The sequence below is a fragment of the Physeter macrocephalus genome, chromosome 7, assembly GCF_002837175.3.
Source record: "Physeter macrocephalus isolate SW-GA chromosome 7, ASM283717v5, whole genome shotgun sequence".
In the NCBI taxonomy this organism is placed as follows: Eukaryota; Metazoa; Chordata; class Mammalia; order Artiodactyla; family Physeteridae; genus Physeter; species Physeter macrocephalus.
Window position 1 is genome coordinate 19,292,179 of NC_041220.1, and position 15,197 is coordinate 19,307,375.

The following is a 15,197-nucleotide window of genomic DNA, read 5'->3' on the forward strand; positions in this document are numbered from 1 at the left end:
TTGTGGCTCATGGGCTCTAGAGCGCAGGCTCAGTAGTTGTGGCACACAGGCTTAGTTGCTCTGTGTCATGTGGGATCTTCCCGGACCAGGGCTTGAACCCGTGTCCCCTGCGTTGGCAGGTGGATTCTTAACCACTGCGCCACCAGGGAAGTCCCCAAAGGTGTCCACTTTTAGCATTTAGGTTTTTTTCTCTGCAGTACGTTAATACGCACATAGAAACACGCCTAACTGTATGTATGTGTTTAGTTAGGTTAAATGGAGTCATAAGATTTGCGGTATTCTATAATTTGGTACTTTCCAACCAGTAATATCTTAGAGGTCTTTCCATATTAGAATACGTACGTACCTGCATGCATAGATCTCCATTCTTTTAATGGCTATATATTATATTCCACAGTATAAAAATTTCTACAACTATTCCCCTACTGGATTTTGGTGTTTTCCATATATCTTGCTATTGCAGTGAATAATATCTTTGGGTAGATGTGTATTTCTGTGGGATTTTTCTCACATACAACAGTTCATCCAGGTTTTTAAAAATTTATGCAGTATCTTGTGAGGAAAGAGGAGAGTCTTGTTGCAAACGTTAACAGACTATTACAAAGGACAGTTTGAGGGCAAATAACTTTGCAGTTAAAATCCACAGCATTTCAACCTTATTGTTCAGTGTGTTATCCACCCCCCCACCTCCTGTTAAATAAATCTGATATATCATCAACACTGTACTGGACAGGACAGGGTTCTTAGGCAAACATATAGGATATGATGCAATTTTTACTAATTTAATGAAGTCAGGAATGAAAAATGAAAGCATGTGATTATTTTTATATATCAATATGTGAGATATTCTTTTCCTTATTTTTCACTGTTGATTATACTTAAAAACTTTGATATTCTCTGTGGTATTGTGAGATGAGGACTTTAATATTTAGTTTCTCATTTTGGAAGCTTTAGTTTTAAATCATTTTTAGGGTTTCTGTGTTCAATGTTTATGTCCCTTTTGCTTCTCTGTGAGTTGATTGAAATAACCAGACAGCTGGAATGTTGTTTTACAGCGACACAGGAATAAAACTTGCTAAGAAACTACAAGAAACCAGTCTTCATTAACAGTAGACAGGAAAGAATAGAAGTTGCTTCATCTCTGGAAAGTGCTATTAACACTTTTGTATGTATCATTCCTGCCTCTTGTTTTCCAATAATCTGTCTGCCCACCCTGGTGCAGAGCACTAGAGAGCTTGACCAACTATGAAATTAGCCTTCTAGAATAGGGCTTCTCAGTCTACATGCTAATGGCGTTTTGAGTCTGATAATTCTTTGCCGTGGGAGCCTGTCCTGTGTACTGTAGGATGCTTAGCGGCATTCCTGGTCTCCACCCACGAGAGGCCGTTTGCACCACCACTCCTCGTTGTGACAACCAGAAATGTCTCCAGATATTATGAAGTGTACTTCCCTGGGACCAGAATTCCCTCTGGCTTGAGAATTAGGGGAGAAGTCTCCTCTCTCACCCTCCGTCATTATTGTTGAACAGTTTATCGTGTGTTGTGCACCATGGTTAAAGTTTTCCTTTCCTCCCTGCTGACTGGGGCTGATAGGACGGCTTGGATGGGAATGCAAGAAAATCATTATGCAAGTCAGCATGTTCCTCAAAAATCATTAACCTCCCACCCCCCCCCCCCCCATAAAAGTCAAGCTGGAACATGTGGTTAAGAGCAAGTAAATGTTATGAAAATGATTCCTTGAGCCGTTCACCTGGAATTTTGATTGACTGGAGAGGATGTGTTGTGTCTGAACCTCAGGTTGGAGATGAGAGAGGCACAGTAGGGGACTGTTGCGGAGCACGGGCTCTAGCCACACGGGCTTCAGTAGTTGTGGCTCATGGGCTCTAGAGCGCAGGCTCAGTAGTTGTGGCACACAGGCTTAGTTGCTCTGTGTCATGTGGGATCTTCCCGGACCAGGGCTTGAACCCGTGTCCCCTGCGTTGGCAGGTGGATTCTTAACCACTGCGCCACCAGGGAAGTCCCCAAAGGTGTCCACTTTTAGCATTTAGGTTTTTTTCTCTGCAGTACGTTAATACGCACATAGAAACACGCCTAACTGTATGTATGTGTTTAGTTAGGTTAAATGGAGTCATAAGATTTGCGGTATTCTATAATTTGGTACTTTCCAACCAGTAATATCTTAGAGGTCTTTCCATATTAGAATACGTACGTACCTGCATGCATAGATCTCCATTCTTTTAATGGCTATATATTATATTCCACAGTATAAAAATTTCTACAACTATTCCCCTACTGGATTTTGGTGTTTTCCATATATCTTGCTATTGCAGTGAATAATATCTTTGGGTAGATGTGTATTTCTGTGGGATTTTTCTCACATACAACAGTTCATCCAGGTTTTTAAAAATTTATGCAGTATCTTGTGAGGAAAGAGGAGAGTCTTGTTGCAAACGTTAACAGACTATTACAAAGGACAGTTTGAGGGCAAATAACTTTGCAGTTAAAATCCACAGCATTTCAACCTTATTGTTCAGTGTGTTATCCACCCCCCCACCTCCTGTTAAATAAATCTGATATATCATCAACACTGTACTGGACAGGACAGGGTTCTTAGGCAAACATATAGGATATGATGCAATTTTTACTAATTTAATGAAGTCAGGAATGAAAAATGAAAGCATGTGATTATTTTTATATATCAATATGTGAGATATTCTTTTCCTTATTTTTCACTGTTGATTATACTTAAAAACTTTGATATTCTCTGTGGTATTGTGAGATGAGGACTTTAATATTTAGTTTCTCATTTTGGAAGCTTTAGTTTTAAATCATTTTTAGGGTTTCTGTGTTCAATGTTTATGTCCCTTTTGCTTCTCTGTGAGTTGATTGAAATAACCAGACAGCTGGAATGTTGTTTTACAGCGACACAGGAATAAAACTTGCTAAGAAACTACAAGAAACCAGTCTTCATTAACAGTAGACAGGAAAGAATAGAAGTTGCTTCATCTCTGGAAAGTGCTATTAACACTTTTGTATGTATCATTCCTGCCTCTTGTTTTCCAATAATCTGTCTGCCCACCCTGGTGCAGAGCACTAGAGAGCTTGACCAACTATGAAATTAGCCTTCTAGAATAGGGCTTCTCAGTCTACATGCTAATGGCGTTTTGAGTCTGATAATTCTTTGCCGTGGGAGCCTGTCCTGTGTACTGTAGGATGCTTAGCGGCATTCCTGGTCTCCACCCACGAGAGGCCGTTTGCACCACCACTCCTCGTTGTGACAACCAGAAATGTCTCCAGATATTATGAAGTGTACTTCCCTGGGACCAGAATTCCCTCTGGCTTGAGAATTAGGGGAGAAGTCTCCTCTCTCACCCTCCGTCATTATTGTTGAACAGTTTATCGTGTGTTGTGCACCATGGTTAAAGTTTTCCTTTCCTCCCTGCTGACTGGGGCTGATAGGACGGCTTGGATGGGAATGCAAGAAAATCATTATGCAAGTCAGCATGTTCCTCAAAAATCATTAACCTCCCACCCCCCCCCCCCCCATAAAAGTCAAGCTGGAACATGTGGTTAAGAGCAAGTAAATGTTATGAAAATGATTCCTTGAGCCGTTCACCTGGAATTTTGATTGACTGGAGAGGATGTGTTGTGTCTGAACCGCAGGTTGGAGATGAGAGAGGCACAGTAGGGGACTCTCGGGAGTGGGAGGACCCCCAGAACCGTGGCTGGACTCCCTAGGAGTCTCCGTGCCAGGAGAGCGGTAGCGGCAATAAGAACCACTTCTTTTGGTTTTTATTTAAACAGTGGTAAAAGTCATAAAAATTAAACAGGGCTGGAAGTATACAGTGAGAAGTACCTTTCTACATCCTACTCCTAAGACCTTCTGCAGAGGCAACTATGAATAATTTGAGAACCACTTTTATGGGGATAAAGAAGCCCAGGGGAAGTAATTCTTTGAGAAATTGACCAGACTAAAACTGAGGGCAAGTCAAGTTCCTTTTTGGACATTCCTTTTTCTCCTGATGCTCTTTCCTCTCTTATCTCTTCTGCTCGCTTTAATGGAAAGCACACTGACCTTAGAGAAGGCGAGGAAGAGAAGTGTGTGTTCCATTCTCTTGTTTACTCAGAGAGCGAGCGGTGCCTCTCCCAGCCCCTTAACTGCTGCACACGCCCTCTTCTCCTGCAGCAAAGGAGGAAACCCAGGTGCCGCTGGCTTGGATCTCAGCTTTGCCGTTTCCTGGCAGTATAGCCTCTTTGTGCTTTGGTTTCCTCATCTTGAAAGTCTCGGAATGTAGGTGTGTAAAGCCTTCAGAAAGGTTCCTGGCATAGACAGTGATTGCTTAGTAATTATTAGTTTTTCTTTCTCTTTGTCATGAGTCTTCTCTTTTCCTTTCAGTGAAACCTGGTGTTCGATACAGAGAACTGGGAAACATTATTCAGAAGCATGCCCAAGCAAATGGATTTTCAGTTGTTCGAAGCTATTGTGGGCATGGAATCCACAAGCTTTTTCATACGGCCCCCAATGTACCCCACTATGCCAGTAAGTACTGTCCAAAGATTTGGTATTTGCTAACTATTTATTCAACAAATATTTATTCAGACATTTAACAGGACCTACTACTTTGTATTTATTAGAGTAATCTATTAGCTGTTACAAATAGACCCCCCAAAATGTATACACAAGGCACATAACAGTCCACAGCATGTGTGTTTGGTCACTCTGGGGGGGGTGGGGTGGGACGGTTATTCTCTGACCCAGGCTCTTGTCACTTTCAACCTATAGCTTTCAAGGTCACTTTGGGGGTTCCCCTCCTAGTCGTACAGATATTGGGGACGAGGGGAGAAGCATGGAGGGGTATGCTTGGGAGGTTTTCATGGGCCTGCCTGGACTTGGCATAAATCACTTACATTTCCTTTTCATTGGCAGGCATTCAGTCACATGGCTGCACTAAATGCAAGGGAGGTGGGGACATGTAATCCAGCTGAGTGCTCGGGAAGAAAAGGAAACTAGTAATTTTGGCGAACAGACAATACTCTCTGCCACATGTATTCTGATTCCTTAAATGAAATTGGTTCGGCTGGGTTTGATCTGAGTTCTCAGTACATGTCAGCTACTGTATTCTTTGTTGGTATAGAGGGGAATCGACAAAGTACCTTTTCTCAAATCGAGTGCTGTCTGATAGATTAACAAAGGAAGTTTTGGGCGATTAATGTCTTACAGAAACCTTTCTCTTGGAGAGTTAAGACATGCAGGGGTGAGTCTGTTATTTAGTGCTAGAAAGGAAAGCTGTCCACAGTAAGTGACCTAAGAAGGAACTTAACAAATATATAGGAGCCACTGCTGTGTAGACACTTCCATGTACCTCCTTGTACTTACGTCTTTCCTCACGTGCACAATAGCAGGGAATGGTACCTACCCTAGAGCTGTTACTAGGATTAAGTGAGATAATGCATGTTAACTTTTAGAGTGATGATAATGATGATGGTGATGATATACATTATCTCATTTGATCGTCACAACTCTATGAGTAATTTCTTAGCCCTATTTTTAAAAAGCAGATTCTGTGTGTAGGGAAGTGATTTATTTATACAAGTCCACACAAACTAGTAAATAAATGTCAGGTGTAGGATTGGTACCTAGGTTCTGTCTGGCTTTCTGGAGTCAGTCTTTCCCGTGCTGCCTAGGAAGGACTGAAGCAGTTTGGCTCTGGGTCTTGTGGGAGAAATAAAGATTGAGATTCTGGTTTGCCGGAGAGACGAGGAAGAACATCCCAGGCGGTTGGGGAAGCATGAATAGGTGCTTCAAGTTGAGACTGAACAGAGACAAGATAAGCTTGGGCTGAGAATTATGTGTTAAGAACTAGAAATGGGCAGTGCCAGATCGAGGATATTTGACTTCACTTTAGGGACTTGTAGAACATTTTTTGGCAGAAGAATGGCAAGGTGGAATTGCCATTTGGGGAAGAAAATTTAGCAGTGGTGTCTAGAACGTATCGCAGGTGTGAGTTAGCCAGGCTTGTCGGCCTGATGCACAGTTGCTGTCGTGATCCAGATGTGAGGCGGTAAAATCTAAGACGTCAGTAGTTGTGAAGAGAAAGGGAAATGAGTGAGAAACGTCTCAACAGGAGAAGCTATAGAGAAGTCACTTAAGGCACAGCGTTTGACATGAGTCAGTAAGCACTTATTAGCAGACCACATAGTCCTTTTTATTTCAGCTGGAATTGTGCTTGAAGTAAAAGCTAGCAATAGAAAATAGGTAGCCAACTTCATTCCTTCCTGGTAAGCCCTGTGATCACCTGATGTGCATTGCCTTTAACAGAATGGAAGTAGCTATTCTGATGACACTGGCATGTGCCACACGTGTGTGTTTTGTGTGTGGAACAAGAGTGTGCAAGGGAGGGAATGAAAAAAGCACCCTTACTTGCAGCGGTAACAAACTTAGGTTTAGGGATGGACTAGATAGAGACTTTTTGTCTGTCTGTCTATGTCTATTAATTTTTATTGGAGTAGAGCTGATTTACATTGTTGTGTTTCTGCTGTACAGCAAAGTGAATCAGTTATACATATACATATATCCACTCTTTTTTAGATTCTTTTCCCATATAGGCCGTTACAGAACATTGAGTAGAGTTCCCTGTGCTATACAGTAGGCTCTTAGGAGTTATCTATTTTATATCAATACACAGTAGTGTGCATATGTCATAAAGAGAGATTTTTTGGAAGGAAATAGAATTTATGGGAGACGGAGATACGGGTCAGTGATGATGGTGTCAGCAAAATACCATACCACCGATACACAAGAGATGGCACTTGAGTTTCATGTTAAACTATTTAATTAGAAATACAAATTCTGAAAAAAGAAACAAGGACCCAGGTATACTTCATTTCATCCAACTGACATGTTTTTGAAAAGTCAAGCGTTAATCGGGTTTAGATAAAACAAAATATGTGTGGTCCCTTGGTCCCTTTAGGGACATGTTAAAGGAGGCTGCCGAGAGAGTCTCTGTACTGCAGAGGCCTTCTGAAATGTAAACGATCCCTGCTTTGGCTTGTAACTTCATATTCCTAAGCACCTGAGCACGGAACCAGGAAATTGTTGTGTAACTTCCCTCCACCTCCTTCGGTGTAAAGGGAAGTCCTTGTTAGATGAGAGTTTAGTGTGCTTTCTTTGTCATTATGGTTCGGAAGTAAAGGTGATACTACCCTATCTTTAGAATATATATCACGGTAATTCTGGGAGGCAGACGGTAGAGCAGGTACACACTTTTGTAAAAGCACCCAGCAGTAGCATCTGCTATAGTGTAGTCGCTAGACGATGTATGTTTGTTTGAGTGAGCCTCGTTGAGAAGCTAAAACCATGAGTCAAGGTTAGCTGGGAGTTGTAACTTCTACAACAATGAATCAATGGCAGAAACAGGAGTGGAACTTGGATTCTCTGTATTGTGCTGTCCAGTGGAAATATATATGAGGCACATATGTAATATTAAGATTTCTAGTGGTCATATTGAAAAAGTAAAAAGAGACAGATGGAGTTAATTTTATATTTTATTTAATCCATTACATTAAAAATATTAGCATTTCAACATTTAATCAGTGTAAAAAAAATGGCGATATATTACATGCTTCTTTTGTCTTTGAAATCGGCATATTTTTTACATATACATTATTAAGATTTCTAGTGGTCATATTGAAAAAGTAAAAAGAGACAGATGGAGTTAATTTTATATTTTATTTAATCCATTACATTAAAAATACTAGCATTTCAACATTTAATCAGTGTAAAAAAATGGCGATATATTACATGCTTCTTTTGTCTTTGAAATCGGCATATTTTTTACATGTACATTCTGACTTGCCATTTTTCAAGTGCTTAGTAGCTTCCTGCACCCAGTTGCTGCCGTACTGGACAGCACAGCTATCAATTCCTTTATCCTTTTTTCTTTCAATGACACCACACTGACTCTCTTTGACATTTTCTGTTTGATATCCCCAAGGGAATATGACCAAGTCTATATATGTAGTAAATTGCCTGTCATTTGGAGAGAAAGTTCATGAAATTAGAAGTAAAGAGTAAAGATTATTTTTGCCCCTCAGAGTTTTATAATAATTTAGAAACTCCTGATTTGGAATCTGTAGCATGAGTGTATTTTGGCAATACCTAAGATAGCGGAAAGCAGTGTGATAGCGATTCACAAGGAAGGGCGTGCAGGCGTGTAAACGTGCGGGTGAGGTTAGACCATACCTAGACAGAGCAGCTTGAGCAGGGTCTGCCTCCGTCCACACATGGGTTGCCATCCGGAAGAACCGCAGCCTTACGCAGAAAACCCCTGAAAGCCGGTGCTTTCGCCACCTGGTGGTCAGGCAGCGCAAGTGCAGTCACCTGTTTACCGATGCTCTCATCAGTTCTCGGTTTTTATTGACAGTTTGAACTTTAAACTCGTTCTCCACTTTCATCTGAGATTGTCTAAAAAGGCCTATCCCTGTTTAAAATTTTTGGCCTTCTTGGGGAGGTGGCACGCCTGGGCACTGATAGTTGAGTTTCTCACAATGATCCTGAAAAATACTTTTGTATTGGTGAACTTGGACAAAAAGTCTTTGGAGGGAGAAATGGAATTTTTGTTTCCAATAGAAAGGAATAATCGTGTCAGCATTAAAGAAAAGTAGGTTAGTGTGCGGGGCTTTCTTCCCCTCTGAAGATAAGACAAATTACAAAACTTTTAAAAAATGGTGCAGTTGTTTCTCTGGGCTGTGCCCCCATCTCCACCCGCATCCACACCCCTACACGCACCCAAGAGGTAGGAGGCTTCTGGTGGAATTCGAAATGTCTTCTTCTTTAAAGCCTCATACCTCCATGAGTGTGGCACTTTGCTTGGTTGCATGATTGCAATTCTAACCCTGCTATAACATAAATGAGGGCACTTTTCCTTTCATAGAAGTGATAACCACATCTGAGATCCAGCCTAGGGCATCTCTGTATTTTCCTAGAGAAGAGGTAAACGAAATGAAATATGCCTTGGACAATATCTGCCCCAGAGTAGGTGGTTTTCAGTAAAATCCCTGTTTGTTGAATGATCTGCTTTAAGAAAGAGGAATCAGGAGAGGAGAAAGTCATTAATTTAAGAATCACTCATGGGAATATAAGTTGTGTACTTTTCCCAGGGAGCTGCTTAACAATATGCTGTAGGTTTCTTGCTGTGTTCTGAGATTTTTTTTCTTTAATTTCAGAAAATAAAGCAGTTGGAGTGATGAAGGCCGGCCACGTATTTACAATTGAGCCAATGATTTGTGAAGGTGAGAAAAAAGGGATGCTGTAACATTCTTTAATTGAATTTTTATTTACTTTTGGTTGCTCATGATCAGATCAGTAGTCCGCTCTACTTTCTTTTTGCTTCATTTCCACTCCCCGTCCTATCTCTAACTTGATTCAGTATCATGTTAGAGAACTGAAAATTGTACAGGTTGGCAAGAAAGCAGTACCTTCTCCACGGTAATTTGCCTGCTGTCAGTAGATGCTGAAGTACTTGAATCCTGGTCCCTTTTCATAAAGATCCTGTCAAAGGGTGCATTGTAATAATTAGGTGCCTCCATCAAGCCTGTGTAGAAATTCTTGCTTCTCTTGATGGGGGTGAGGAAGAGGAGGAAAAAAGAAGTTAGAGCTATTTGGGTTTTTTTTGTTTTTTTGTTTTTTAAATTAATTGATTGATTTTTATTTATTTATTTTTTGGCTGCATTGGGTCTTCGTTGCGGTGAGTGGGCTTCTCATTGCAGTGGCTTCTCTTGTTGCAGAGCACGGGCTCTAGGCACGCGGGCTCAGTAGTTGTGGCTCACGGGCTCTAGAGCGCAGGTTCAGTAGTTGTGGCGCATGGGCTTAGTTGCTCCGCGGCATGTGGGATCTTCCCGGACCAGGGCTCAAACCCGTGTCCCCTGCATTGGCAGGTGGATTCTTAACCACTGCGCCACCAGGGAAGTCCGAGCTATTCGTTTTGCGGCAGAGTTATATAATTTAATTCTCCACAACTTATGAGGTAGGTGCTATTCCCGTTATACAGGAGAGCAAACTGATTTTTGAAGAGGTTAAGTAATTTGCCCAAAGTCACTTAGCTAGTTATGTGGCAGAATTTGTGGGACTTTAAACTCATGAGCCGTTCTGCCGCTTGAGGGTCTGCACTCATATCGTCAGGTGGTGTCATACAACTACTGTGGAAAAAGCACAGCATAGACACGCTTAGCACTGGCAGTTTTATGTCCTTGCTGTTGTTGGTCACTGTGACAGGCACATGGCAGTGATGGTTGGTGTCATGATTGGAGCCCCCCACTGGGCTGTCGGAGTAATAACTGGGGCCTCCTTCATGAGCCCTTCACCTTTGCTTTCTGCCAGTTCTTTGCTGGGATTAGGGGATGTAGAGTGGGGCAACAGTAGTAGGGCTCTTGTGTCCTGGTCCCTGTGTTAAAGGATGCACCCCTTGGGATCCTTCCAGTCTTTTTTATAACGTAATCTTCGGAGTGATATCCTATCACTTCTACCAGATTTTCTTCCTTAGAAGTGAGTCACTAAATCGAGCGCACACTCAAGGGGAGGAGGAGCATTGGAGGTTGTTTTAGAGGCTGCCTTCTTTTTTTTTTTCCTGTGGTACACGGGCCTCTCACTGCTGTGGCCTCTCCCGTTGCGGAGCACAGGCTCCGGACGCGCAGGCTCAGCGGCCATGGCTCACGGGCCCAGCCGCTCTGCGGCATGTGGGATCTTCCCGGACCGGGGCACGAACCCGTGTTTCCCGCATCGGCAGGCGGACTCTCAACCACTGCGCCACCAGGGAAGCCCGAGGCTGCCTTCTTAACCTGGTCCTTTGTTACCTTTTCTGTAAAATGGAAGTTACAATCTTTATCCTGCTGAATCCCCAGGGCTGCTGTAAGAATTAAGTGAGATAATTTGTATTAACACAAAGTACCTTTAAATGGCTGTACAAATGTAAGGTATTGTTTTGTCATTCCCTGGAATAAGAATAATGATCATATGTAACCGATTGCAAGAGCATTGAGTATATTAGCAGAGAAAGGCAAGACAGTGAGAGGAAAGTGTCATTTTGGTTACATACCTATTTCCATTAACTGGCACTTAGTTGGTGAGACATGAAGTGGTATTTCGGGAGTAAGCAAATGACACAGTGTTGAGCTGGTTCAGATAATCGTCAGATTATAACAAATATACTTCAGTGTAACTCAGCTAGGTTAAATCCCAGCTTCTTAGTGGAAAGTCTCTAATCCAAAGAAGAATTTGAATTTCCTTAGAATAGTAGTCAAATATATTTAACTTGACATTAGTAAAGGATCTGTTTTAGCAGATGACAATAAAATTAAAGATGTATTTATGTCGGGCTTCCCTGCTGACGCAGTGGTTAAGAATCTGCCTGCCAATGCAGGGGACACGGGTTTGAGCCCTGCTCTGGGAAGATCCCACATGCTGTGGAGCAACTAAGCCCGTGTGCCACAACTACTGAGCCCACGCGCCGCATCTTCTGAAGCCTGTGTGCTCTAGAGCCCGTGCTCCGCAACAGGAGAAGCCACCGCAATGAGAAGCCTGCGCACCACAACGAAGAGTAGCCCCTGCTTGCTGCAGCTAGAGAAAGCCCGCACGCGGCAACGAAGACCCAACGCGGCCCCAAAATAAATAAATAAATAAAAATAAATTTATAAAAAAAAAGATGTATTATGTCTTAAATCCGTTTGTGAAAAGATCATTCGTTACATTGAGAAATATCTGTTTACTCATCTTTAGATGGTTGACAAAGCATGAGTTAACTTTCTTTAAGCTACCTCATATTTTCTTTTTAGACTGGGTTTAATATTGCAAAAGTAAGTTACTTCATTGCAGACTTTGTACTCTGGGATGTGTCTGAGGCAGTAAGACCTAATCTTTGGTAAAGATTACTCAAAATGGGAATTCCCTGGCGGTCCAGTGGTTAGGACTCGGCGCTTTCACTGCCATGGGCCTGGGTTCCATCCCTGGTCAGGGAACTAAGGTCGTACAAGCTGCGAGGTGTGGGCCCCCCCACCCCCAAGGCAAAAAAGATTACTCAGAATGAAGAATATTGATTTTTTTTTTTACATCTAATTTGGAGATAAGAAAGTCTCTGTAAACACATTTTTATAGTAGTATCTGGAATTGCAGAACTTTGTCATTCCACTGTTGCCTCTCCTCCCCTGCCCCACTCCTCCCCCCATTCTCTTTTTCCTGTGTTGTCTCCCAGCTTTTTTCATTGTCCCTTCATTTCCTTTCTAACCCTCTCTCTAACCCATTCTCCCTCATCATAAATTTTTTTTTTTTGGCTGCGCTGCACAGCTTGCAGGATCTCAGTTCCTTGACCAGGGATTGAACCTGGGCCACAGTAGTGAAAGACTGGAATCCTAACCACCAGGCCACCAGGGAACTCCCAATAATTTTTAAATTTTCTCACCAATCTCTCTTTTTCTCTGCCCTCTTTCTGGTTACAGGGGTGTGGCCTATAAAAATTTCACAGTATAATCTGTTCTCACCATCTTTGTGCCTGCCATTTAAAAATTATATCAGTAATTAAATGCTATAATAAAAGTATGAAAAGTTACTCTATTTTCTTCACAATATACATCGGCTATAGTTCAGTCAGATTCCAAAGTTATACCAGGAGAGAGCTAAATTCATTAATTCAGTTTCTTGTAGTTCTGTGATGAGTTTTTATCAGTAACGTTTCTGAAAATGAAACTGAGTGCCTTTATTTTGGAAATACCAACTTGATTTAATATTTGGGAAGTATACAAAATGTGAAGTTTTAAAATTTAAACATTATTATTACTTCATTGGACTGAAGACCAAAATGAAATTGAAAAGGCTTTAGCTTAAACAGTTGAAGTGTAAATAGGAATCTTAATAGTGAATTTTAAAATTAGTTTTCTGAGATATCCAAGGATATAGGAGCACAGGCCAGTACACTTGCCTAGAGAGTTTATTAAGAAAACAAGCTGAGCGATAGAATTAAGAACTGGTGTTTGTTTGTTTAAGGCGGATGGCAGGATGAAACCTGGCCGGATGGCTGGACAGCAGTGACGAGAGATGGGAAACGGTCTGCCCAGTTCGAGCACACCCTGCTGGTCACGGACACTGGCTGCGAAATCCTAACCCGGCGACTCGATAGCGCGCGGCCTCACTTCATGTCCCAATTTTAATTTGTCCCGAGATGGCGCATCTCAGTGATACCTTCTGGCTGTACTCTGCATTTTATTGAGAGTACAGGATGGAAGAGGAAATTTTTTATAACTTGTTTTGTTTCGACTATAGATAAGGAAGGACTACAGCATTTGATGTGTGTCCTCAAGAACTTGTCTTGGGTCTGAAAAAGCCAAGAAGAATAAAGGAAGCTTTCTCAACTCCTTTCAATGCTCCCCTCTCCCCACACAAAAAAAATCTCTGCACCCCTGTTTTCTCATTTGCCCTTTGAGCACTTTTACTTAAACCTGCTTCTAGTTGCTTTTATCACTGCCACAACCGGGCCGTCAGAGCCACCTGCTTTCCAGGTGAATGTTGGAGATGAGAATCCCTGAAACTTTAGCAACATATTTTGCTCCCGATTTTTTTTTTTAATTATATATGTATTGAAATATATACGTATACATTTTAAATTCCGTATATGTAATTACCAAACACTATGTGACCTGGGGTTTGCGTTGATTCTGACAGGGTTCTATGCTGTCGTGAATGGACCCATCATTTGCAGTGATTTGATTCCCAGCTGGGAATTGGCCTCCCTCCTCCCCTGCTAACTTACCCTCGTAATTGTGTGTAAGGAAGCACTCGGTCAGTGAGACTTTCCAGTGTGGACTACGTGTGCGTGAATGGCTATGGCAAAATTCACTTTGGAAGAAAGTTATCAGGTTTTAAAAAATCTAGTTTATGGCAAAAATAGCCACGCTCCAAGCGGAAGCTGGCTGTTGCAGAGAATGGGATTTTTGTAATACGTTGCTATTTCAGACCTCTGTTTGGTCATAATGGTAGGAAAAACACTCCCTTCCCCGCTCTCTCTTATTTCAAAGGCATACCTTGGAGATATTCAGAGAAGGGTGGAGGCTGCACTGTGGAGGTTGATGGGGAAAGACAGTTCTGAAATCTCTCCAGCAGTGAGCAGAGTCTGGAAATTCTAATGTTTAATAAACCTGGTGGGGATGAGAAAGGAACTTCTTTGAAATTGGACTGTTGCCTTGCAGGGATGCAGCTGTCCTTGGTGTGCCACCACAATTCTCCTTTACATAGTTGGGAACCTCATTAGAAATGACCTCAGCTGCCCAACATCTGTGTTCCTTTCAGTAGTTCAGTCCAAACGGGAGTGCATCCAGTGAAGACATATCAGATCAAAGTCATTGTCATTAGAGTGTACTTGATTACTAGGTATCCGGTAAGTTTATTCTAAGATAATTTGATACCACTGACATGTTACATTTGTATGAAAACATCTTTCCCAGAGTGCCTCAGACCTTTATTGCTTTAAAGGAATTATGATAATGTTTTCATTACTTTTATTATTTTAATGATTTAGTAAAGTGGCTGAATCTGGTATATGTGTGAAGTTTTTTATCAAACTGTAATATTTGTGAATGGAATGCCTTGCAATATGAATGTTAATATAATGTGTAAAGGGAGATTAAAAAGTTTGAATGACTATCCCACCACGTAGTCGTTAACTTTGCTGCATTTGTTGGGGATTTCAGAAGGAAGTGCTGGGAATGGGGAGGCTACTTTCATAATCTAAAATAAAATTTGAGTAAAAATACTTTTTTAAGTTGAATGGCAATATACAAATTCCAGTACTGTGTTTAGTTCAGCAGTCTACCAGCAGTATTTGAGATGCAGCCATATTTCTGAGATAGTTTAAGGCGGAGATTGCTGCATATGTAAGGCGGCATTTTATGTCCTGATAGTGGAATTAACAGTGTGGGCTTACTCAGTGTCTACTATTAGAAAATAAGCTCAAGGAAAAAAAGTCTTGGTGGGTAGTTTTTTGTTGTTGCTGTTAAAAGATAAACGCCACACTGGTGATGATGCTTTTCTCGGTTTGGGAGATTTTAAAACAATATATCCTCTAGTCTAATTGTATATGTCTGATTACAAATGTTTGTTTACTAGGCTTAGATGAGAAAACATCTAGGGTAGTTTATCATTCTGCCAACTTCTCA

The 15,197-nt window shown here is 41.5% G+C and overlaps 1 protein-coding gene across 2 annotated transcripts in view; it reads left to right on the forward strand.

The window, feature by feature from the left end:
• Positions 1-13,418, forward strand: part of METAP1 (methionyl aminopeptidase 1) — a 75,504-nt gene extending 62,086 nt beyond the window's left edge. For both annotated transcript variants that reach the window (XM_028491670.2, XM_024126589.3), the window contains 3 exons: positions 4,396-4,539; positions 9,225-9,290; positions 13,033-13,418. In XM_028491670.2, the coding sequence (XP_028347471.1) occupies positions 4,396-4,539; positions 9,225-9,290; positions 13,033-13,196 (374 nt within the window). In that variant the 3' untranslated portion in view covers positions 13,197-13,418. The remainder of the gene's footprint in view (positions 1-4,395; positions 4,540-9,224; positions 9,291-13,032) is intronic.
• The last annotated feature ends 1,779 nt before the right edge of the window (positions 13,419-15,197 follow it).